This window comes from Heliangelus exortis, chromosome 4 (assembly GCF_036169615.1).
Source record: "Heliangelus exortis chromosome 4, bHelExo1.hap1, whole genome shotgun sequence".
In the NCBI taxonomy this organism is placed as follows: domain Eukaryota; kingdom Metazoa; phylum Chordata; class Aves; order Apodiformes; family Trochilidae; genus Heliangelus; species Heliangelus exortis.
The window spans coordinates 11,086,358-11,111,723 of record NC_092425.1 but is presented as its reverse complement, the minus strand read 5'-3'; the positions used below and the strand labels follow the sequence as shown (position 1 = coordinate 11,111,723).

The following is a 25,366-nucleotide window of genomic DNA, read 5'->3' as shown; positions in this document are numbered from 1 at the left end:
CTTGACAAAGTGTGCAAAAAAATTGCTTCAGTTCTTAACTGACCTTTATTTTTGTCTGGATCTGCAGCTAAGTCACTGAAATTGGGACATAATGTTTCAGGATATTGAGGGATGCTGTTCATGTCTCTGCTGAATGGAAAGAAAATGTAATTCATTAAGACTAAGCATTGTTATGGTTCATAATCCAAACTCTTTCAAAGGAAATATACAGTGACATAAAAAAAACCAAAAAAACAAAAAACAAACATTCTAATGAACATCATGGTTGCAACTGTTTTACCACTTTCTTCACTGATCTTTCTTGTTTTGAATTACCTACCCCTATGCACTTTTTTGAACAGCATTTTTCCCAATTAAAAGCGAGCTACTTATTACACATAGAAAATTAATAAAATTAATACATCCTTATTACCATACTTTGATAATCCAAGGATCAAGCTATTGCAAGTTAATTCAACAGCCCTTCTTTACAACTGGGTAACAATCTATAGTGCATGAAGGTAACTAGGATCTCTTAAAATGTTTTAATGCTCCCAACAACTTTGAGGCAAGTTTACTTTTTTGTTCATGAAGATACATAGGCACATGTGAACATTTTCAAATTAATAAAATCCTATCAAAGAAATTAGTATGCATGGAAAGGGAATATTTTCAAGCACCAGAATCCCAGAAGAAAAAGATTAAATTATTTCTGCCAGGAAGAACAGAGTCATGAATGAGAAGTGAAATGAGGACTCACAGTAATAAAAATTGTAGATGCTATCTCTACTACAGAAAAGAGGTAGAAAGGAATGTGGGGGGGGGGGGAAATCAATTTTCATGCTGTATATCCTAGGAGAACATTATTCATTATTACCATTAAAAGAATAACATCAACTTGAAAGTCTCACCCCCACCATTAAAAAAAAAAAAAAAAAAAAAACCAACAAAAACCCACCACATTCTTAGTTTAATTTAACTGAGTGCTAATGGAAATGTAGTAAGTTGCTACAATCTGAAATAAATGAAAGGGGGGAAAAAAGGAAATTGTTTTTCCCCCCAGTTTTATTTTACATTTGGAAGTGTTTATCTTGTTTCCCCAGTATAATCCACTGTGCATATGTGTTTTCACCAACTGGAGAAGATTCTTCTTCCAAGTAGGAAGTACAATTACGTGATAACAAAAAATGCCAAGAGAACAGGTAGGTGTAATTTATCAAAATGAGACAAGATTTCAAGTTGGTGGTGTTTCTTTAATGTCTTACAGGTGTAGATTCAAATTTTTTACCTGGTATTGCAGATGTTATGAGACAGATTTAAAGTGATAGGAGTTTCAGATGGGAAATCATTTTGTGAAATATTCTCTCCTAAAGAAAAGAATGACTGTGAAAATCAAAGATCCTAAAAAAGAAGTATGCACAGAATATACATACACACACACAGACACATCAATAGTGTTAACCAAGTTTTCTCTCAGACTGAAGTACCACTAACTGTATTTAGTCCAAAGCATGCTATCTACTTCCACATGGCATTAAATGTATTTTATAACTTAGAAGTGATTACCATATTCTTGATGGAGAGGTTCTTTGTTACTACTAAATTTATTTTAAATTTGGAATTAACTTATTTTCTGTTTTTTAAGAGGCATTACAATTTGAACAGACAGGTAAGTCACATGCACCCAATAAACCACCTCTTATATCACAGGTTGAGATGCTTCACATATTATATAGCCTTTGGTAGTATGAAGTTTTATACATAGAAACAAGTTTAAGTTGATGCAGGGTTTTAAATTATTCTAAACAGCTTTTTTCAGTTACTCAAAGCTGGTTTTACTTGGGTTACTTCAGCACTTTCTTTAAAATACATCAATCTGGATAGTGATGGGAGGCAGGGTTTAGGCTTCAACTCTTCTACTGCTATTTAGGAATTAAAAAAAAACTGCAGCTATGACCCACAGTTCCCATTTCTCATACAGTCAAGTAGCTCAGGTCCCCAGGCTACTTAAGCCCTGAATACTGCCATTCAACACCACCATCCTAAGATTTGACCTACTTTCAATTTTTTAACTAACTCTAACAGAAAGGTTGTATTTTTATTAGAATATCTAATAATATTTTACTAGTGTGATGAATTCAAACAAAGAAATTGCTTTGACTGGTGACCCTCAGTGCTTTCATCTTTTTATGAAAACTAATTATGCAGCTTTCTCAGAGCAGTCTGACAATTTCTCTGTAGCCTGACAGCTCATCTCCATCTCCACAAAACTTCCAGTAGTTTTATTTTAAGCACCAAGTTGTTAAAATCTTTCCTTGTATTTCTGAGAGATGCTGTCACCTAAAAAAGGTGTGTTATGTGCTCCAAGCCATGGTACCCCTTTTCTATTCAGAAAAAAGGCTGAAACTCTGCCCACTACACAGCAGAGGTGATATTTTAAGAACTTACTGGAGGGAAGAAAATGCCTGGCAGTAATCATGGGCTTTTTATCTCCATCAGAACTGCTGGTACTGCTCCAGCTACCCCAGCTCCCACGACTGGCACGAACGCTTCCTGACGAGCTTCCACAATCTGAGCTTGAATCAGAACAAAACTTCTCCAAACACTTCTTTTTGGATCGTTGGTAAAAGCTTTCTAGAGAAGTTGAAATAACAAACCAACACAAAACGTTAAAGAAATATTCAGAGAAAAGTCACCCAAAGCATGAATTTACACAGATTCTCTCTATTTTCTTGACAAGAGGACAGAAAATAATATTTACTGGTAGCCTTCAAAATGAATGTGCCAGCCCATAATCTGAGTTTATGATTTAAACAACATTCTCAGTTCAGTGAATGCAAGCCAGGGTAGAGTCAGTCAGAGACAATGATTGTTTAAAACAGGAACCCCATACTGTTCTTTGAAATCTATAGTTGATACATTAAACATATCCTGGATGTAGGAACACGTGTATAAAAAGTAATGACAAACATTGCAAGTCATGAATTCATAAATGATAGATTCTCCTTTCTTAGTAACTCAGAGAAGCAAAGGACAGTCCTATAAACATTGACACCTTCTTCAGCCCTCCTCTTCCCAAAAGCCAGGCAGAACAGCTGATTAAAACTCTGTTGGAAAGGCAGGAAGCAGGAACCCAAGCTAGTGGTGGCTTGGAAAGCCAGCTTGCCTGTTCCAGAGGTGGCCTTTGCAAAACAGCTGCTTTGCTTAACACTGGCTTTAATTTGATACAAGCAGAGACTGCCAGTCCTTCACCTGGGACTGACAGATTATGGCTTTGAAATGGGTTCATTTTCTGATTTGCACCATAAACCAACCCCACTGAGAAAGCATGCAGAGCCCTTCAGAAGTGAGCAGGCATTATTACAGGCACTTCATCATGCCAATACTGCTGTCTTAGTGTCACAAAAAAAAAAAAAAGGAAGAGAAAGGAAGAGAGAGAAAGGAAGAGAGAGAAAGGAAGAGAGAGAAAGGAAGAGAGAGAAAGGAAGAGAGAGAAAGGAAGAGAGAGAAAGGAAGAGAGAGAAAGGAAGAGAGAGAAAGGAAGAGAGAGAAAGGAAGAGAGAGAAAGGAAGAGAGAGAAAGGAAGAGAGAGGAAGGAAGAGAGAGGAAGGAAGAGAGAGGAAGGAAGAGAGAGGAAGGAAGAGAGAGGAAGGAAGAGAGAGGAAGGAAGAGAGAGGAAGGAAGAGAGAGGAAGGAAGAGAGAGGAAGGAAGAGAGAGGAAGGAAGAGAGAGGAAGGAAGAGAGAGAAAGGAAGAGAGAGAAAGGAAGAGAGAGAAAGGAAGAGAGAGAAAGGAAGAGAGAGAAAGGAAGAGAGAGAAAGGAAGAGAGAGAAAGGAAGAGAGAGAAAGGAAGAGAGAGAAAGGAAGAGAGAGAAAGGAAGAGAGAGGAAGGAAGAGAGAGGAAGGAAGAGAGAGGAAGGAAGAGAGAGGAAGGAAGAGAGAGGAAGGAAGAGAGAGGAAGGAAGAGAGAGGAAGGAAGAGAGAGGAAGGAAGAGAGAGGAAGGAAGAGAGAGGAAGGAAGAGAGAGGAAGGAAGAGAGAGGAAGGAAGAGAGAGAAAGGAAGAGAGAGAAAGGAAGAGAGAGAAAGGAAGAGAGAGAAAGGAAGAGAGAGAAAGGAAGAGAGAGAAAGGAAGAGAGAGAAAGGAAGAGAGAGAAAGGAAGAGAGAGAAAGGAAGAGAGAGAAAGGAAGAGAGAGAAAGGAAGAGAGAGAAAGGAAGAGAGAGAAAGGAAGAGAGAGAAAGGAAGAGAGAGAAAGGAAGAGAGAGAAAGGAAGAGAGAGAAAGGAAGAGAGAGAAAGGAAGAGAGAGAAAGGAAGAGAGAGAAAGGAAGAGAGAGAAAGGAAGAGAGAGAAAGGAAGAGAGAGAAAGGAAGAGAGAGAAAGGAAGAGAGAGAAAGGAAGAGAGAGAAAGGAAGAGAGAGAAAGGAAGAGAGAGAAAGGAAGAGAGAGAAAGGAAGAGAGAGAAAGGAAGAGAGAGAAAGGAAGAGAGAGAAAGGAAGAGAGAGAAAGGAAGAGAGAGAAAGGAAGAGAGAGAAAGGAAGAGAGAGAAAGGAAGAGAGAGAAAGGAAGAGAGAGAAAGGAAGAGAGAGGAAGGAAGAGAGAGGAAGGAAGAGAGAGAAAGAGAAAAAGAAAGAAAAAAAAAGAAAGAAAAAAAAGAAAGAAAAAAAAGAAAGAAAAAAAGAAAGAAAAAAAAAGAGGAAGCAAAAGTCTTTCAAGGAAGGAATACACCTCTACAGCTACAAAAACAACATTAAATTTCTTCCACCATTTTAAGACAATTAAGGTTGCATACCTGTTTCTCCCTGTATAGACAAGCTCCCAGCTTTCTGGTCTGCTTTACAGTTCTCCCCATTTCCCTGAGGACACCAGGCTCTCAATCCAATATTTGTTCTCAGATCCGGCCTTTCAAATTCACTGCACAGATGCTTCAACTCGCTCTGCTCAGGGACCCTAATGCAAACACACCCAAAGAAATGTTGCATTTTACATTTCAGCTGCATTTCAGTTTTTCAGGCATTAAACACTGCAAATCACATGGCCACTGAGGCAGGATGGGGGACAAGGTTTAGTTGGCTTATTCCCCAACTTTACAGAAACCTAAAAAACCCTTCCCAAAGTGCAATAACTCCCCCCACAGACTGCTGCTTCACAGGTAGAGAAGTAAAATGATGTGTAAATGTCTAACTCCATTATCTAATGTACTTGCAGAAGGCCACTGGCTCTTCTAGTGAGAAGCACAGTCTACCAGTGTACAGAGATCTAGAAAGAAAAAAGTGTCTCTACATCTGTTTCACTGGCATATAGTTATAACTAGAATAAAACCTTAAGTAATCTTAAGTTTTTGCTAGTAAAACTGAAATATCTGGATCCAATATTGCCATCAGAGAGTATTAAAGGAAGCTGTCATGTTTCTACAGGAAGGAAATGGGTACATCTTAATTCAGAAAGTAACAGCTGCTGAATCAGTTCAAGGAACAGACACCAAGTTTCAGTTATTTCCATTTTTTTAACCTTCCATCCCAAAAAGGTGTGCATCCTGCAAAGAAATGCTGACTTCCTACACAGTGAATAGTAATTTGTTTATAATAAGTTCCCTTCAGATTCACAATCTCCCTGCCAAGTCCACTGACCTCAATAGTATTTTTACCTCAATCTGAACAACTTAGATTTTAAAACTATGAAAAAAAAAATGAGAGCGGTTTACAGGTGACTTTAGAAATGCATTTAAATAAAACTTCAGGGGGAAAACACCCTCTTAACTTCCCAAGGTGCTCTGAGTAACTCTCAGTTAATCTTTTTTATCATTACAGAAAAACTGGAAGCTGCTGTCACTTCTCACATATGTCACTTCCTCTTTCAAAACTACTAAAAGACAATGTTCCCTCAGTTACTCAGTAGTGCAGATGATTCTCCTGAAGGTGGAATAATTTCAACAATCTTGTTTTCCTTTTTTTCACTGAAGAGAACACATGACTGGATTTTATCCACACAGTACCCAGTGGAAAGCTAATCATCCAGGCTTCAGACAGCAAATTCCAGGCAGTAACAGAGACTGACCACTGGTATGCAGAATGGAGTGTGTCTACACACGTGCAGATTTACAAACAGAAAAAAAAAAGTTGTGGTTTTTTTGTTTTGTTTGTGATACTTAGTACTGCACATTCTGAAAAATAAAGGCTCGGGACAGGATTAAAGTGTGTTTACTTAAATAGATACAGCAATCCTGCTTAATGTACTATGCAAAATCTGTGGAAACAGTACAGCAGCTCTGGCTTTCTTCAAGATTTAGTGAGACAATAAATACATACCTTGTAGATATATTAACGTTCTTCTTCTTATTTTTCCTAGATGTTCTATTTCTATTCCAGTTCATAGTTGGTACATTTCCTTCCTTCTTCTCCTGAGGTTTCTTCTTCCTATATGCATCTTCTTGCTAAAGGTAAAAACATGAGCTGAGACAACACATACATTATAAAATGAAGTTACCTTAGTAGATGAAGTCCATTGTTTTTTTCTAGCTTAATTTCTCTGGACAAACCTACACGACCCAAATGCATAGTTACTTCATGATTTAGTGCCTTCCCACAGCACATCCTCTTTCCAGCACCATTAATTTGACCAGCCTTTCCAAGACTGTCCTTCAAGACATCAACAGATGATGAAGGAGAAATTTTTGAATTCCCACTGTTAGCATTTTCCCTCTCACAGCATCTAGCTCTGACTTCAAGGGAAATAAAAAAATTGGGGGAGAAAAAGGAAAGCAGTCAATAAAATTCCCAATGTGCCAAAACAAAAAAAACATCTGCCAGATTTATGATCAGTTTGTGTGCAAGTTTAGCAGCAATAAATCCTCCCTTTCCTCAGCAGCTGGGGGGTGGGGAACACATTCATTTGAATTACAGCTGAGGAAATTATAGACTAACTTAACCAATAAATAATAATAATAATAAAATTTAAAAATTTTATTTTTAAGAAACAAACTGAGCACCATCAGCCACACAGAAAGAAGTTTATAACAACAGTTCCCCAAACAAGAGCAGACCCTGTCTTTTATGATACATATTCCTTAAGCATGGTGAGCAATTCCTCCTTACACCCTCTTGCCAAGATTCCCATCCAGCAGAGAGGACACAAACAAAATCCAAATTCTTGGGTTCACCTATTACCTGATTAAATCCTTTAAGTGTTTTACCCTGCCTGCAACAACAGACACTCTGCTGTGTTTATTGTGCTCAGAAACCAGGGATGAAAAATGATTCTTCCCAGCAGCTTCCCAATCCATTATGAGGTTTCTGCCTGTTGTATCCTCAATCTATGTACTTCCCATTCATCTGATTTACACCGTTTCAGATCTGTGACTGTATGTATTAGTTCCTAAATTCAAATATATACCCATGTCTGTGTGTAAACATCAAAAAGATCACTTCAAATTTGAAAAGAGGAAAAGATCACAATACAAACCTCAGACGAAGTAACCTCCTCTTTTGCACAGCATGGAGTCTCTTCCTTAGGTGCTTTATTTATCTTTTTCTCTGTGGAGGGCTTTAGGTTGATCTGCTTCTTTAAAGTCTCACAGTTTTCTGTTTCATTCCTGAGAGGCACTTGCTGGCTATTCCCTACAATTTAAAATAGCATCAGTTTGGCTGCAGAGAGGATAGGTTCCCAATCATAACCATAATACCTTCTACCTTTCTTTAAAAACAGACTTGTGCTGCTTTCCAAAACATTGGGAGACTAACCTCTAGGATGATAATGCCAAAAAATTCAAAATCAAAAGTTAATGCTGTATAAAAACTCCCACAGCAGTTGCAGAAAGTAACTCTGTATTGATCCGTACTTCTGACCACACACAGGCATCCATCACCCAACTCTTGCTCATCTCCATCTGAATTTGAGCTACAGAGGTCCCAGCCATTGGTCTGTAAGGCAGAATCTGAAGCCAGAGAATATTTGGCTTAAAAAAAAAATAAAAATAGAAAGAACCCTGCAAGCTAGTTGGGGAGGAAGCTTCTCAAAAATAGGTAGATCAAAAAAAGCACAGCCTCTATTTGGAGCTTTACATCTCTGAAGTGCTCTCTGCATTCATCACGATGACCAAGGAAATCATCCTTTCTTCAGGATGGGCTCTGCATTATAAATTCATTTATCTGAGAGGCTTGTGAGGAAGAATTATTATTCTTGTGTAACAAAAGCCAATAGATGAAGAAAATGAAAGGAAGCCTCAACAACTAGCTGAGTTGCCCAGTTGAGCCACAGTCCTTCACACGGACCATGACAATGCTGGACAGGACAAATCAGCTCTGATCAGTTCCAGGTATCTCAGCTACCATGCTTCCACCATCATCTGCTACCAAGACTCTCAGCTGCTCTGCATAAGAGAAGTCATTGCCTCCCATACTGAACTGGTCTTCTCAAAGAGGAAAGGCACAACCAAACATTTTTGCAGTTTCCTGCCTAACAACCAACTACCTCTTAGCTCCAGGTTAGCCACTCTCTCCTCTCTGAACCAGTAAGTCATAATGCCTGCAGAAGCAGCCCTGGTGAATGAAACATCAAGGGGAGGCACCAGGCAGCAAAGGCTGCCAGAACTCTAAAATACTTCTAGTTCCTCTCCAGCATACAAACATGAAGTACCTGAAGTCTTGAAGACTCCCTGACTGCAGAAAAATAGGTCTGTAACTACAGTCAAGATACAGACATTGCAAGAGGGCACTTTTCAGACTTCATTTATCCTACAAAAGTTCCTGAAATGCAGAAATACTCCCATCCCTGAGAGAGCAGAAAAACACAACTGCTCATAGATAGCATGGCAGATGACCTGTAGTGCTTTACCCCTGAATAAAAAGTCACTGTCAGCACTCCTGAAACACTCTCTCAAGGTGGAAGTTTTGTCAATGAAGATAAGTTCAGTATAGCTGTGATTTCCAGAGCTTGTACTCAAAGTTACTTTCCTGGGCACATAAATACAGTTAAGACATCATCACTGATTATTTTTTCCCCCAACTGCCTTCCTGATTCAAAGCAAAGAATGAAGAACACTCTGCAGTTTAGGAGCACATGAAGAATTTCCAAGTCCTTTGTAAATATGAGTGAAATCACTGTGCCCACCCCTGACAGAGCACAGGTGTACCTGGCTCTGTCTCACAGGTAACAACACAATGGGAAGCAACTGGCCCAGGATAACAACTACACCCTACACCAGGGCCTGAAATCCCTCAGTGATGCCTCATTCATTAATTGCCAGAGCTACAGCAAATGCCAGTCTTCAGCATTCAACTACTCTGCCAAACACCTAAGAGTAAAGCAGTTTACAGGGGTCACATTGTCCCTACCCTGCTCTTGGGCTGCTGCTCTTCAAATTCTCAATGGTGAAGTTAAGACTTTCCAGACAGCTTAGCTCCATGATTAAAAAAATCAAGATAAAACATATAGCTATGCAGTTACTAAGAGAAATGTTGACCTGCAGATTCCTACAAAATAGTTTCTCAATACTCTACTGTCAGCTTTTCTTGTTTTAGGGGGTTTTATCATAGGAGTTCTGAAAATCCAGCAGTGAACGTGCTTGCTTGGTGACTAAAAATCCAACACCAGACTTTCAGTGGATCTGAAAATTGCAAACTGGGATGTTCATGAATATTTTACAAGGGCAATTTATGGTTTAAATCTATTCAAATCAGTTATTTTAACCATTAAAATGCTACAGCATAAGTTTCAACTCTGTAAACCAAGGCAAATCTATGATTTATGAAACAACTTCTAATGCAAGCTGTTTCCTTAGGAATGTAAACAGATAAATCATAGTGAACGTATAAAGAAATACCATAACTCCTTGGCCCATGCAAAATCCTCATCACAGTGAACTCAACAGAAGATTTCACCCAAGAATTTTAACTGACAGAAAGTGAAAAAAATTACCACTATTTTTCCTAGAAATTTCGTGCAGTTCTGGCTGTTGTTGAGGTGAATTTCTGGACAAGTGACTTTCAGGTAGCTTCTTGGACATCTTCACAGGACAGAACTCCTGTTCTTTGAGCTCAATTAGATTTTCTGAAGTTTTAAGGTTAGTTTCCTTAGGAAACATACATGTTTGAAGATCTTCCTTCAGATCACACTCTGAAGAAGTATTTTTAATGAGAACTGTATTTTTCAGTGCACTTTCTTCTTTACCCAGAAAGTTTTCTGGAAGAGTTAAATTCTTGTTAACGTTTATGCCATTTGCATATTTTAGAGTTACCCAGTTCTCACTGACAACATCAGTGCAAATGTCCTCTTTTGGGGCTGAGATTTGGTTCTCTGCAATCTGATTCTGCTGCTTCTCCTCAGAAGTTGCAATGGCACTGCCAGCTCCTGTGTTTGGTTTCTGCTTACTGTAGTAAACTGAACATTTGTGTTTCTTCTGAGAGTGGCTGTAGGTTGCAGGACTTCTCTTTGCTGCATTCTGACTTCTGCTGGAAGAAGCTCCTACAGACAGGAAACCCTTCCCTTTACCTTTATCTGAGGAACTGAAAGAATCCATAAATGTCTTGCAGCTTCCCCTGGAAAAAAGAAAAATTGAGATTTATTTTTATCTATGAAGCTATTGTCTTTTATGAGGAATTTCTGTAAGAAAAGAAAGGGCTAAGCACATTCTGATTTCAGTGGGAGTTGAGCAAGACTAAGTATGTGCTCAGACTTCAAACACACTTAAATGCTTTAATAAGTGCCTATATGACCACCCAAGAGGTTCAGATTTGAGGACCACTAACTTATTTTTCCGTTCTTTCCATGGCTACCACACATGGTACAACCTTTACAACCTTTACTTCCATCCAACAATTTTTACCCTTAAAACATAAAATATTAATAAACCCTTGAGTTCTTCCATATCTGTTCTGTGGAGATAAATATACACCACAATAGTGGAAAGAGGTCGCCTCCTCTAAAGCAACTCACAGCAATATCAAACTGGAAACAGAAAGCATTGCTCCATGATAAACAGAGTACAAAAAAGAAATTCAGAAGAAGAAACAAGTATTTTACTTGTAGGAATCAGAGCTGATTACGTCAACAGTGTTGCTGTTCTGCTGCAGTGAAGAACTTGGATTTGGCCTCTGTCTTGGTTTCATGAACTCTGCTAGAATATACTGAGCTTGCTGGAAGGCTATGAGAATCACTCCAAGAAGGGACAAACTGCCAAAGAAAACAACAGATATCAGTGCCTTCAGTTTTCAGGTGTATTTAGTAAAAGAGTTAAAAAAGTTTCTAACAAGATATACTTCTCAAATATTTTGTTAGTCAATTCTAGAGTGAGACAACAGATGAAAAAACTCAAAGTACAGTTTAAGATAATTAATAATTAAAGATAATAATTAAATAAATAAAAAAATTATAATAAGATAATAATAATAATAATAAAAGTCTTTTCACTTTTCCCTTATAGCCCCTGCTAGTTATTCTCTCAATTAAGTAACTCAGCCACGAGCTTTACAAAGAAACTAATCCAACAAACAAAAAAATCCAAGGATTCTTCAGCTAGGAAGATCAACTGGCTTGAAGATAATTAGAAGCAAGTCTCACTACAACACAGTGGCAATGTTTTACAGTATGACAGCTATAAGTCTTCTGAGTACCTTCTGTTCATTCATGATGGCTATCTCACTATTTTTTTATTCAATATAGTCTCTTTCTTTTCCTAGGTAAAATGCTAGCATTATATGGGCTACAAGTATCACCATACTTCCAAACTTAAAATGAAGCTGCAATATATTCTCTCTTTCTCTCTGGTGTATTAGTTGCATAAATCACTCAGAACAAAAATCTTTGTAATTTATAAAACCACCTCCGCAATCAGGCAGTATAATTTTTTTCAGCAGGAAACCAGAAATTGCTGATTTTTTTAGATCCCTGTAGTCCCTTTCTGTTGCACCAGCTTCCTGTCACACCTAAGATGTCAGAGCCAGCTGGCAGGACGTTCAGGAGAGAGACAAAGCAGAGAATTAGGTGTTATCACTCCTGAAAATCTAACACAAGGCAAAAGTGGATGCTGATCTATCACAGGTGGGTATCTTCCAAACTGGTGCAGAGGCACTGGAAGCATTACCTAACGAAGAGGACAGTGAGTCTCCAGAAAGACTCTTCCCAGCTTGGTCCTGGCACCACATCTGCACACAGTGGTAAAAGGTGGTGAGGAAGAGTCACGTTGAGTGTGAAGTGAAACTCCAAATCAGCAGCAGTCACCAGGGTGAGATCCCGGATCACCCAGGAAGATGTGAAGTCAGGAGTGAATCTGTCAGGAAAAGCAGACAAAGCTGATGCTATTTCAGCTGCAGCAGTTCCCCACTGTTGAGCAGAATTTCATTTTCTTTTTGATACCAAAAAGACAACCTAACTTCTGATTTAATAATATGAAAAAAAGACAGTGAAATAAGTGACCACTGTCTGCTTAGACTACACAGATGGCATTAGCTCCCAGCAAGTCAAGATTCCTTCAAGCAGTGAAGTGTGGGTTTTTATTGTGACTCTTCACAATACTGACAACATTCCTGGGACTTGTTTTCCCCTTAAGGGGTGCCAAAAACACTCTTTACCAAAAGCAATCAAGTGTACAGGCAGCTTTACTGCAGGAAGGGCCAGGTATTAGGGTAAGTCTACAACAAGGCTGGAAATATATGGAAAGCAGAAGAAAACACCACATTTGTCTCCTTCCACTTCTCCTTCTGATCCAGACCATTATTCAGCTGCTGTGGGTACTGCTGGAAGGTATGAATTTCCAATCATACGAAACAACAGTTACTGTATTACAGCAATATTCACCCTACTTATGTTTCAGTCATGATTTTCACTCAGTAGGATTTTAAAAACAATCAGTTTTAGGCTCTGTACAACGTTAGGAAAACATGACTGGATTGTGGTCAGACTACTTGGAACAAGTAAGAAAGTAACAATCAAACTTTTAAAAAGCCAGTGGCAAAGCATTTCTTACTCTTGGATTGTGACAAATCTTTTGCTTTATTACTTCATAATGCATTGATAAAAGGCTGTTTTTAAGAAAAATGAGGTCTCATAAAGAAACTTTTTTATATTATAAATTCATTAGTATTAGCCATACTGAAAAGGGAAAATGCTTATGAAATTCATAGTCAAAGCTCACCAAATTTTGTGTGAGGGTGTGCTATTGGAGTGTCTGTTACTGAAATAAATTATTTCAAATTTCCACTTAAGTGAATTTGTCAGCAAATTTGTCAGTGCTTACACTATGCTGATCTCTCGTGATGAGTTCTGAGCCAGGAAAAATTCCTGACAGTCTAACACTTCAAATCCATATCCTTGGCAACTGTAACCATTGATTTTCATTGATGAAATTGTTATAGGAAGAGGCCCAATATTCTCTACTTTGAAGTTCTTCGTAATGGAGAGAATTTGCTTGCTGTCTTTCAGTTCTTAAAGAAAGAAAAAAAAAGAGCAAATTATTTTACAGCCCTTAAAAATTATTTTCTTATGTTTACAAAGAAACTGCTATTTTTACTTTCACTCTAGTGAAAAATTCAAAATTTATCAACATTTTAATACAGACTGTTTTGCAGTAGTGTATTTCTAGAATTTGTATCCATTGTCAGTACTTTGAAAAAATATAATCTACAGCTCTCATGACCAAGCTCAATTAACTGATATGGTATTTATTGTACCATATCAGTACCATTACAGAGTAACACAGCCAGCTACAAAATCAGAGACCTGTTTCTTCTTACTCACGTCGTCTGCAGTCCATCAGTGTAGCTTCTGGCACCTTGAATCGAAGGGATCCTCCAGCACCAGGCAGTCTTCCCCCTACTTTAAGCAATTCTTTGGCTCCAAAACCTTCTACATTGACCATGTCCAGGACAGTCAAGTTGTTTCTGCCATAACATAAAAATGAAGCTATCAGCCACTAAAACATAAAGTCTGCAAAATCAGGATTTTTCTACCTAGATACAGATGCAAGAGAACAATAACAGAACAGTTGTTTCAGTAACAGAATTCAGTAACTGGCCACACCTGGATAGGTTTTCCCCACATGCAAACAGGATCCCTCTGGAACCACTCACCACTGAATCTCACACAGCAAAGGAACAAGCTTTGTTACCACTGACACCAGGTAACAACACTGCCACCCAGTAAAAATGGTTGCTTCTTCCATAAACTCTTTTCCTCCAGAGATGACCAGTGTCTGGCTGCACATTACACTCACTGGATACTTAAATCCTATCATTATACAGCTAAGCTGAAAATAGCCAAGCCACCTAATGTATTGCTCTCTTAACTCAAAATTGCCTCTGTACATTCACATGCATTTTGTAACCCACTGACTGCATATCAAGAAAAAAAGGCTCTCTTTTTTAATGACAGAGATATAAGGCAAAAAAGCCCTTTAAGCACTTTTTGTTGCACTGGTATTCTGATTTCCAAATTTTGACTATTTGTCTCTGCTCCCAGATTTGGCAAATTCTTTTTTACACCGACTTGCTCAATTCTCACGTGCAACTGCAACTTGGCTTACCTGATTAAAATAAGGGAAGATACTCTTCTGTAATCAACTGGTGTAAAAATTACACCCACTTTTCTGGTTTCCAGTGGCTGTAAACTTAACCAAAGCAGCTCAGAACTGCATTTGTTGCTGATGAGATCCTCTTGATGTCCATTCTGTTTAACAAAAGTACACTCCTTACTCCCAGAAAACATGTGTCTTTAAATATCTCAATAAAGAAAGCACTACATTTTTACTTAGCACCACATAAGATATCTTTGGCATAGTGAAATAACTGCTAACTAACTTGTTATACAAAAGTATTTCAATTTGACAGCATAAAACATCAGATAAGGTTGTTTATTTGAGCAAAAGTTTGTATTATTGCACTTACTGTTATGAGGAATGTATTACTTCATTTTTAAAAACAGCTTTTATTTGCTCAGATGGAAAAGAAATTACACAGTGTCTTCCATATTCAAGGAATCCTGAAACACTTCACAACACAATGAGAACTGACAGCATACTGATTGCAGAGGGAAATGTGGCAACCATTATACCCCCAGCATAAGACTTGCAACTTGATTTAAGTGAGAAAGGGACTGCTCGAAATATGTTGATCATTTGAGTCACTGGAAAATAGCCAAAGTGAACTCCCTACCATATTAATTGAAGAAGAAAACTACCAGAAGTTAGTTCACTGGGTCTGGAATTAATGTAAATTTGGGTTTTTTTATGCTGCTGTTTATTCTTTTTCCCGTTCAAAATATTTAAATAGCCTTAAACCTTTATATTCCGTAACTGAGGGTCTCCTCCTGAGAAGGTTGGTCAGACCCCTAATAAAACTCAGAACAACCATACACTTGCTTGGTTGTTTTTCAGTTCATTGCTGCTGAACTAAAGGCTTTTCTGACCTCTTCCAGTCCAAAATGTTTTTATTCTTAAGTCTATTTTATGAAAAAAGACCATACAAAAAGGTTTCAGAACCTGCATTTAACAATCAATAAGAGCAAACCACATATGGCATTTGCAAACTTCACCCTGTCACTCCCTGCAAAGATAAATATACACTCAAAATGTGAGCCTAACAATTCATTACACGTGTATATAAAGTGACTCAGGAAATTATGACAAGTTTAAAAATGCCAATATTAACAAACACTAATTAGATTAAAAAGGCAAGATCTGTCTCATAAATGCTGAATACCTTTCTAGCCATACATGTTCCTCCTAGCTCTTCAACACTCAAATGAAAAAGAGATGCTACACACACTGATGTAGAGATGTACCATTATTTTTCCATTTGGTCAAGAGTCTGATGTATGGGACTATGGAAACTCCATCCTATCCATGTATTATTCCAAACTACCTTCTTTTTTTCAGCATGAGCCTACAGGCAAGGATTTACAAACTGCTGTCTCCTGTCTTTTACAACAACTCTTACATCTCTTGCCAGAAAGTAAAGGTCAGCTTTGATCAGTGTAGCAAACAGAGTTTTGGTTTTTTTTTTATAAGGTACTAATCTTTCATTAAGTCCTTAAAGCATATGTGCAGCAACACGTATCTACATATGACTAATATTAAAGATGTGGCTGCTGTATGTCCAGACAGCAAGGAAAATGCCAATTCCAGCCTTCTGCACAAACTAGAAGCTTAAGGAGGAATTCTCTGGGCACCCTGGACAGTACTCTGGTCATCAGAATATTCCTGGCACAGCATCTACTCTATTTCTGTCACCCATGACACATCACTTCAGGGTACAACTGCAGCTCAGCACTTGGGTGACACAGTCAAGTGTTATCACACGTGTCAAAAATGATGCAAGGAGAACCAGAAAGAGGAATGGTATTCCAACTTCTGGGGATTGCAATGAGACTGAGGTGAAGTGGAGAAATCCACCCTTCTCCTCCCTTGAGCTATCAGACAGCATTTCCTTTTATTGAAAAGATGAGCAGCTTCTGGCATCATTGACCCAAAAGCCAACCACTTCATGGTAAACTTGGAGCTAAATATATGTCCCAACACAGAATGCCTCTTCAGGTGACCTCTTCAACAGGTTCACTCATGCCCATGCTCCCTCCCTGTAGTTGTTTTCAAAACAGACTCAAACTCTGAAAAAAAACCCCAAAACCCAACAACAAAGATACAAGCCTGGCAGAGAATCAAGAAAGCACTTTGAACTGCATTAAATAGCACTTGGGAATAACTCAGATGTAGCTGGAAAAAGCTTTTTCTAGTGTGCTTAGGCTATCAAAATGATCCATCTTACCCTGTGAGGACATTCAGCCATGAGCCTGAATTCAGTGGTCGTGAAATTAACATCTTGCACATTTATGCCAAACCTAAATAAACCAAAACAAAAAATTAAGCACTTCAAACCTAGTCTGTCAGAAGTACATTGACTTATTTTTTACAGTGAAGCATACTTTTACAATTGCATTTTGGCAGATGTGAAATACAGTGGAAATGTGGGTCTGCACTTTAACAGAATATATGCTGCAAATCAGTTTTATGTGGATTCCACACATTTGGAAAACAGAAAAAATGGCTGGATATTTTAGGTCTCTCAGCATACAATATTGCAAAAGATCATAATCAAGAAATATGATTTCTAAGCCACACAAAGGCCCCAAAGCTTTTTTTTGCCCATGTAGCTGTTAGGAAATAATCATTATCAAATCTTACTAATTTACTCAAATATCCCTCTTTCTGCTCATGATTTTCTGCTCATGATTTTTCTGGGAAAAATGACTGTTTTCTTTCACATACTTTGCAAATCGAACTCATTTAGAGAAGTTGATTATTTGCCTGAGAGTAAATTATAGGCATTTGACATTAAGGTATTGAAAACAGACATAAGTAAACCAGTGGGTAAAACTTAGATTAGAGAGGACTGATTTCCACTGAGCTGGAAATTCCCTTGTCATAACTTTCTATGATATTAGCTTAAAAACAATCAGTTGGTGAACGTGACTTCTGGTAAACTTAAAAGATATGCAGAAACACAAGTGTGAAAATAGAGAGAATCTCTAATTTCAAACCACAAGAAAGAGTCTATGTGGAATATACTTAGTATGCAAACAGATGTAGTTATTAATGTGCATATACACACAAATTTATGCACCTACAAAGATGTATGTAAAGAGATGAGGTTAAAGAAGCAATTACACAGCAATTTGGACCTAAGCAAGTTACACTTCAACACATGAGTAGCTCCAATGGCTCCAACCAAGCAAACAGCCCTAACAGCTACACAGTTTTTCAAAGTTAAGTGTGACAATCAGGGCTTATTTTGGTGAACTTTAGCCAACCCCACCATGCCAGTGTTCACCTAACTCTTATCTAGACTTCTCATTAGATCTTCTCAATTTTGAAACAAAGTTCAGAACACTATAGAAACATTTGCTTAAATGGCCCTCAACATTTACAGAAGGATTCCTGGCTCTGGACCATGCCTTCTTCAGCCAGTGTTTTTACCTAAGAAAAAGCTAAGAAGAAAACTTTTCCTGATTGGAAGCTTTAATTACTTCCCTCCTCACTGACTAATTTACAGACTTTGCATACTTCTCAACCAGCCCTACAGGGAGATGCACATCTCCAATTCTATACATTGCTCCTCTCACCCATGCAGCTTGCACAAGCTTGCACTAAGCCTCAGATTGTAAAATATAACCAATTAATAGCTTACAGTTAACAGACATTTGCTGAAAATATGCTCAATTTGTTTGGTTGTTTGTTTTTTTTTCAATGAGCAGGTACATTACAAAGTCAGGAATCATCCAGGGAGCTGCTTTGAACATTACTGTATCTTCCCAAATGGGTCAGAACACCATCCCCACCAAGCTCCACTTTGAAAAATTAAAACAAACAATAAGCAACAATCATAAGACACAGCAAACAGAACTTTTAAAAGGGAAAACTGTATCCTGAGATAGTTAAAACTCATTACCATTTCTTGAGCAGACTCAGTGAAGCTTGGGGATCAGGGTAGTAAGAAAGAGGCAGAAGCTGCAATGTAACTGGGAAGGATGAAGGGTTTCTTAGTACGAAATATTTTACCTAAATAGTTGGGAGTGGAAAAGAACAAGTTAAAAACTACATACATGAGAAATGGAAGGTAAAATAATTCAGCACTGGTAATATGATCTGCATTTTCAAGAGACTTAAACTTGGCTTCTGTCCTAATGAAATACAATCATATGTGCAGAAACTGCAAGAACAGCAGGACATGTTATATGCAAAACCAGCTAGGAGTGCACGAAGAACTTCATGTGCAAAACTACAGACCCCCTCTATGCCCAAAACAAACCTTTCATTTGGATTTTGATTTATGCAGGCAGATGTGAATAAAGCTCTTCCACAGAAGAAGGTGAAGTTAGTGAGCTGCCCTGTCTTACAGGAGCCTGACTGCAAGCAGGTTATACACATTCCTATAGTGACTGACAATTAAATGGCACAAAAGGAATATTAAGGCAATTCACAGTATGTGCATATGAAGATTATCTCCATATGACTGGTTCTGGTCCAGGCCAGTTCTGGTTAGTAGTGACCTAAATCTGACAAAAGTGAAAGAAACAGCCATCAGTGTGAGAGGAAGACACATTGCTCTGCTCAGCTCTCACGTGTAGTGTCTCTCACTCATGCTTTACACACTTCTCTTAGACAAGGCAGAGGCATGAGGAAGGCAACCCCATAACTAGATGCATCTTTAATGACAGGACATCCTATCTCCAGTCCTAGTTTATATTAACTGCAGACTTTGTTATTTAAACAAGTTAAACCTACATCAACTCAGAAAATGCACAGCAACAGCTGTCCTCACCATGCTACTTTTAACTGCTGTGGCACTGAAGTTGATGGTGAGGCCAGGCTCTGTAGTCAACCGTGGCAAGGAAAAGGCAAAAGACTCCTCTTCAGGCTTCTTCTGGTGAATAAAGTGAGCCAATCCTAAAACACTTCTCCTGCTTTATTGACAAAGAAACAAAGCTTTGTTAATTTTATCTTTTTTCTATCAAACAATGAAAAATTGCCAATACGTATCAATTACATCCATTAATTTTTCCTTGAAAATTTTCTTCACAAAATAAAGCCCATAAAGCTACAACCTAGTAATAGCATTAGTGCAACTTAAGTGGATCCCCTTTTCCATCTGCAACACAACTGCACTTTTCACAGCTCTAATTCCTCATTCTGGAAAAAGGTTGATGTCACTGATGCACCATCTGTACAAGAAATGCTCAGTCACAGAGACTGCTTCCTTCACAAGATCCCCACCATGCAGTAGCCAGGAGCTAAAAATCCTAGAAGTTATTCAAAGAATCTGACTCTGAAATGACTGCAACTTGTTGATGAAGGACTCCTGCAACTCCAGAAATGATCTGGTAATATATTGTTTGGCTGCTTTTACACCGGGTAGCTGTGGTGGGGTTATTATAGTCAGAATATTATTTATATTCTACAGCTCAGGCATCTAAATGCTTACATATGGCTGGCTGTGCATTGAAATGGAAGCTGGGGCTGTCTGGGGTGCTCTAAAACTCCAGGTGCTGCAAGATAACTAGAGTGAAGGAAGGTCAAAAATGTTTCTTCTAACTAAGAATACTCCAGAACAGAAATACTCTTTCTTACAACACTGTACTGGTTTGAATTAAGAACCTTAACAGATTCTGTACAGACCTGCAGGCTTCCCCACGTCTTATTTTTTGCCATCTTTCATAAAGTTCACTTGCAAGCTCAGAATCCACATCCCAAGAAGAATGGTCCAGAGTGAGACTCTTCTGCCAGAGCAGATTTGCTAAAACGATAACAGATTTTTCATTTTCAGATTTTTTTTACAGAGATAACACTTGCTTCTTTCATCAGTCTACTTCTGAGCACAAGTGATCAGTATCTGCAAAGGGTCCTGACAAAAATAATAAAGGTAACCCACTTTTTCTCTTCAAAGCAGGCATGTGAGGTTATACATATTATTGTCCATATCTGATTTGCTTAAAGAAATGCAGAACCACAGTAATTCCATGTGCAGTGCACACAAGAGCATGGGTATTGCACAGGCTTTGTATGATCTAGTACATCTTTATCCTTGTTCTTTCTAATGGATACCACTAAAAAGTCATTATGTTACCAGTAGTCTACACACAGAACTCCCAACTGATGCCAATAAACTACCAGGATCATATGCTATTCTCTACATAGTAGTACAACATTATAGTTGCACAGCACAGCAGGGACCAAAACAAATACCACAGCTTGGCAGAAATGGTGTTTTCATTTTAGTTTCTCTTTCTGAGATCCTGATTAAGGTTTGTTTGTTTTGTTTTGCTTTTTAATCAGACTTCCCAGGATCTGGACCCAGATTCTGCACTTTTTTCCAAGCACTTGAGCTACTTGGCATCTTTATCATTCTACCCAATCATCTCTGAAAAATCATGCATAAGAAAAAATCAAGGAACAGGACACCACTAATGAGAACTTACAGGAGAGTCTTAAGTCCAAAAAAAATTTTGGACAGAACAAGAGCTTAGCACATGCTATGGAATTAAGGGGTCTGAAATACTGCACAGTGTACTCAGTACTGGTTACTCAAAGCCATTTATATACTGTTAGAAAAGAGAAGTTTTAAAAGACATAAAACTTAAGTACTTGCATGAACAATCTCAATCTTCTCATTACAACTCCTGCTACATTAAACAAAATTTCTACAATAAAACTACCATCAGATGCCCTAAAAAAAAACCAAAAAAACCAAAAACAAGACAAGCCTACCTGAGTCTGACTTTCCCAAGTAACACTGAATATCACAGTGGGCACTCACTTCAAAATGAAGACCTCCCTCCTGGAAAAACAAAAGAAAAACTACAATTTATCATATGGCAGAAAACCAGGACAAATTTCCGATTCCCAGTGCATAATTTGGACAAATCAAAGAAGATAATTTAGGTTGCCTACAGAATTGTGATTCCATTGCTGTTCAGCTCTGGGATCTTAACTTCTCAAGATACAGAATGGTTTCACAGAGTGGTCTGGTACTGAGTTTTTCTTTCAGAACTAAAGGACAGATCGACTTAATTTGCAGCATATTTGCAACTGTATACAATACCTTGGAGACAGTAGAATGTATCTGCAGAGGTATCTCAAACATTACTCCAACATTCGTGGCCAAACAAATACTAGAAAGCACATTTGTTGCAGTGTCTTTCACACCGAGCTTCAAAGAAAATACATTCCAACAGCCTGGAGGTAGAGTCAAAGGTTCAGCAAAGTTCAGAATCTAGAAAGAACCAAACAACAACTGGATTAAAACTGGTATGGTATTCTGGGGGCAAGCAGTACCTTGGAGAATGTAAACTTTCTCTTCCTTTGTGATTTCACTGTTATTAGACACACATATGTGACCATAACTGATCCATAGAGTGCACAAATGTAAATCTCCTATCTAAATATACAGGGAGCCAATCAGAAGCCTACATCAGATCTGTCTGGTTTGAATCAAACAATTGCACAAGTAAATTACTGCCTTTGCCTTCCAAATTTCAAAGCTCATCTATGTACTGAAGACTTCCAATAGAACCTATGAAGAAATGCTGAAACCTATAGAGCACAAACACACGTGCAACAATTCTAAATAGAGCAATGGTCTCTAATTTGATGTATCTGTTGATGCAACTCAAATAAAAGAACAGTTGCTAATAAAACAATAATCCAACAACAACCCATGCACTGAACACTGCCTGCTGAGAGAAGACCTAGTAGTTATAGGCATACATACACCTTTATTTTAAACTGATTTCAACCAGCTCTGAGAACACCAAGTTCTTTCAAATGACCCATTTTGTACGCCAAAGGTCCATATCCTTTAGTGAAAAACAAAATGCTCTATCAAGTAGAAATAAAGGTCACCTTTAAAATGCTCTTTGTTTCTCTGGTTATGAAGACTTCATTTAGTTCAATGCTGAAGTCAAAATTGTTTGTAAACCATATGGACCAAAGTCCTGAAGCATTATGATGTGGTTCTATATGAAACAATGCTGCAGAAGGATCTATGTCAAAATACCTGTAAGCGAATACAGAATAAAAATAAATACATCTGCACTGAGTACACATAAATGGTCCACACAAGAAGGTAAGTGCTGTATTCTTGTATAATGAGGCTCTTCTATGGTTTTAAGGGGAAAGAACAAAATTATTTCCTTTAGAATATTCATATAGAAGATCAGAATAAAAATTGGCAAGAACAATGTAAAAGAGGTAGGCAGGTAATCAGGCTATGCTCCAGTACAGCACTGCCTACTTCTTTGTGATAGTGGAGTTTGGATGAAACTGGCAAAAAATAACTGAAGATGCAGTTTCTGTAATTTCCTCCTGTACTGGATTAACAAGGATGGTAAAAATTTTATCACAGCCTCTCAACAACATTTATATGATACAGGCTGCTAAGGCACATCTTTATACTGGCTCCTGAAATTCTTCCTGGATAAAAAAACTTTCAAAGAACTGTTGCTTGTAATGTCACAGGTCTGTATTCACAAATAACACTGCAACATTAGGAAGAAGCCTCTTCAATGGCCTTTGAATTGTTCAGTGATAAAGAAAGCTAATTTCAGTTTTTAAAGAAGGCTACAAAATTTTGCTGAAAATATCAGTGAATGCTAGCAAAAATCCACTGTCAACCCACCCTTCCCTCACAGGACAGGAAAGACAGGCTCTTAGTGTTGTAGTGCCTTCCAACAGATTATTCTTCTTCTGGTCAGCACTGTCACAGGATGCAGCTGCAAGAAAAACAGACATACAGGATAATCCAGTGTCAGCCCAAACAAAAACACATCCACAAAGATTTTCACGTGAGGATTTGGTAGAACACTACAACAGGGTACACCTGCTGGTCCAATTCTCACACAAGGGAACAAAGCATCTGATCACTCATGTTCTTTAGAGGTTTCAAACCTTGCTTTAAGAATAATTTATGAATCCTGTACACTTTCAAAAAACACATGTACAACAAAGCTGCAAGGAGCAATCCGACCAATTTTATTGACTTGTCCCTGGCATGGCATTCTTACTTATTATCAGTGCACATTGACTCCTTTTAATAAATGAAAAACTGTTCAGAGAAAAAGAATCACTTAATGTACAGTCCTTTCTTGCTAGGAAAAACAAGTCCCAGTGTCATCATGAAAGCAGACTCTCAAAAATGTTTAAAGTCTATGCACTGCAGACTAGTGGTCAGAATAGGAAACAAGCTGGAGGCAGGAATGGTTGAGTGTTAAATCTTTGCTCTTTCACAAAAATGCCTGGTCTCAGGCAAGCCTCTTCAGTGATCCTGCCAAGAAATGGCATAGAAAATGTCCAGCAAAGCACAACTGCCTTTTCGAAAATATACTGGAAACAGAAAAATAACCACAAATTGTTTCAGGGTCTCTATCTGCTGAAAAAGCTACCCTTTCATAATCAAATCCTGTTTAATAATAATATTTATAATTATAGATAGCCTGTACCTTTACAAGAAATAGAAGCAACTTTTGTAAAGTTAGTAGATGATGAAGATAGTAGTACTGGCTCAAACTCCACAGGTGATGTGTCTTTTTCTGACAACTGCCGTACTTCCTGCATGAACACAAGACACAGTGACCCTTGTAGCAGTAATACACTAATACAGGAGTTACAATAATAACAGTATCATCTTGTCAAATTTGCAAACCAGTATCTGCCATTTCCTCCCACCTTCTAAATCATCCGATGGATTTTTTTTCAAGTTAACAGCTCTGTGTCTTTAAAAAAAAAATAAAAATCCATCAGTGAATTACAACTCATCATCTCAGAGACCTATTCAACATTTGGGTACATTTTAAAAATACAGATTTTTACATATTTTCCACCACGAAAATCACTTTGCTTTTCTAGGGTGGGCTTGTTAATTCCCCAGTCAAATTCAACACCCTAAAATATAACTTCCTGAAGCCCAGGATTACCTGGATATGCACAAGGCTGTTCCCAGAATGCATGACGTACACATCTACTGAGGAATCACCTGTCCAATAGAATGAACAGTGAGGTAAGTTCACCAAGGATGGAAGCACTCTTGCTTTGTCAGCTATTCATGAAAAGAAAACTCAATTTAAATTAAAAAATATTTGTGTGACAGCTACTCTTGTAAAAAAGGAAGAACTATTCATAACTGAAGGTGGCAATCATTCCATAAAGGAGAAAAAATGCTACTCAAAAAGATTTTTGGCCACAAACACAAAGGCATCAACAGTGAATCTTTCTTCATTATCTCCTAAATCCAAGATGAAACACAAGCCCCATCTTTCCCACAGGCAAGGAGACAGCAGGCATGGCTGAAGGAAAGAAGGATGGCTACCTACTGATACAACTTTCCAAGCCTAAGGGCCAACCTATAAACAGTATGAGACAGCCCAGTAAAAAGTGTTCTGTATATGCACACAGCTACACAAGATCCTGGGTTGCCTGCTTTGAACAACAGGCATTCTCAAGAGTTAAGGCAAAGTTGTATTCAGTGCATAAACACCTCTTGGGCTTAAAACAGGAGTGGTCCTATCACCTGGTAGGGCAGTAACCTCCAGCAACAGGAGATGGGTGTAATACAGTAAGAGACAGTCAGCAAGACAAGAGGGCACGGTCTCAAGTTGTGCCAGAGGAGGTTTAGGTTGGACATTAGAAAGAATTTCTTTACTGAGAGGGTGATCAGACATTGGAATGGGCTGCCCAGGGAAGTGGTGGATTCTCCATCTCTGGAGATATTTAAAAAGAGACTGGATGTGGCACTCAGTGCCATGGGCTGGGAACCACAGCAGTAGTGGATCAAGGGTTGGACTTGATGATCTCTGAGGTCCCTTCCAACCCAGCCAATTCTATGATGCTATGAGATGACTACTACACCAGGGTGAC

The 25,366-nt window shown here is 38.2% G+C and overlaps 1 protein-coding gene across 9 annotated transcripts in view; it reads right to left on the bottom strand.

Moving 5' to 3' along the window:
• Window positions 1-25,366, bottom strand: part of TMEM131L (transmembrane 131 like) — an 81,690-nt gene that overhangs the window by 5,918 nt on the left and 50,406 nt on the right. For 3 of the 9 annotated variants that reach the window (XM_071742996.1, XM_071742993.1, XM_071742994.1), the window contains 22 exons: window positions 24,427-24,485; window positions 23,953-24,061; window positions 23,133-23,226; window positions 22,358-22,511; window positions 21,558-21,728; window positions 21,224-21,293; window positions 20,135-20,252; window positions 19,281-19,422; window positions 18,408-18,517; window positions 16,728-16,800; window positions 14,492-14,634; window positions 13,708-13,850; window positions 13,208-13,394; window positions 12,056-12,241; window positions 10,996-11,145; window positions 9,892-10,511; window positions 7,438-7,592; window positions 6,285-6,409; window positions 4,769-4,926; window positions 2,428-2,613; window positions 1,268-1,346; window positions 44-129 (listed from right to left, as the gene is read on the bottom strand). In XM_071742996.1, coding sequence (XP_071599097.1) covers window positions 44-129; window positions 1,268-1,346; window positions 2,428-2,613; window positions 4,769-4,926; window positions 6,285-6,409; window positions 7,438-7,592; window positions 9,892-10,511; window positions 10,996-11,145; window positions 12,056-12,241; window positions 13,208-13,394; window positions 13,708-13,850; window positions 14,492-14,634; window positions 16,728-16,800; window positions 18,408-18,517; window positions 19,281-19,422; window positions 20,135-20,252; window positions 21,224-21,293; window positions 21,558-21,728; window positions 22,358-22,511; window positions 23,133-23,226; window positions 23,953-24,061; window positions 24,427-24,485 — 3,318 coding nt within the window. The remainder of the gene's footprint in view (window positions 1-43; window positions 130-1,267; window positions 1,347-2,427; window positions 2,614-4,768; window positions 4,927-6,284; window positions 6,410-7,437; window positions 7,593-9,891; window positions 10,512-10,995; window positions 11,146-12,055; window positions 12,242-13,207; window positions 13,395-13,707; window positions 13,851-14,491; window positions 14,635-16,727; window positions 16,801-18,407; window positions 18,518-19,280; window positions 19,423-20,134; window positions 20,253-21,223; window positions 21,294-21,557; window positions 21,729-22,357; window positions 22,512-23,132; window positions 23,227-23,952; window positions 24,062-24,426; window positions 24,486-25,366) is intronic. The other 6 variants (XM_071742992.1, XM_071742991.1, XM_071742998.1 and 3 more) reach the window with 6 other exon arrangements.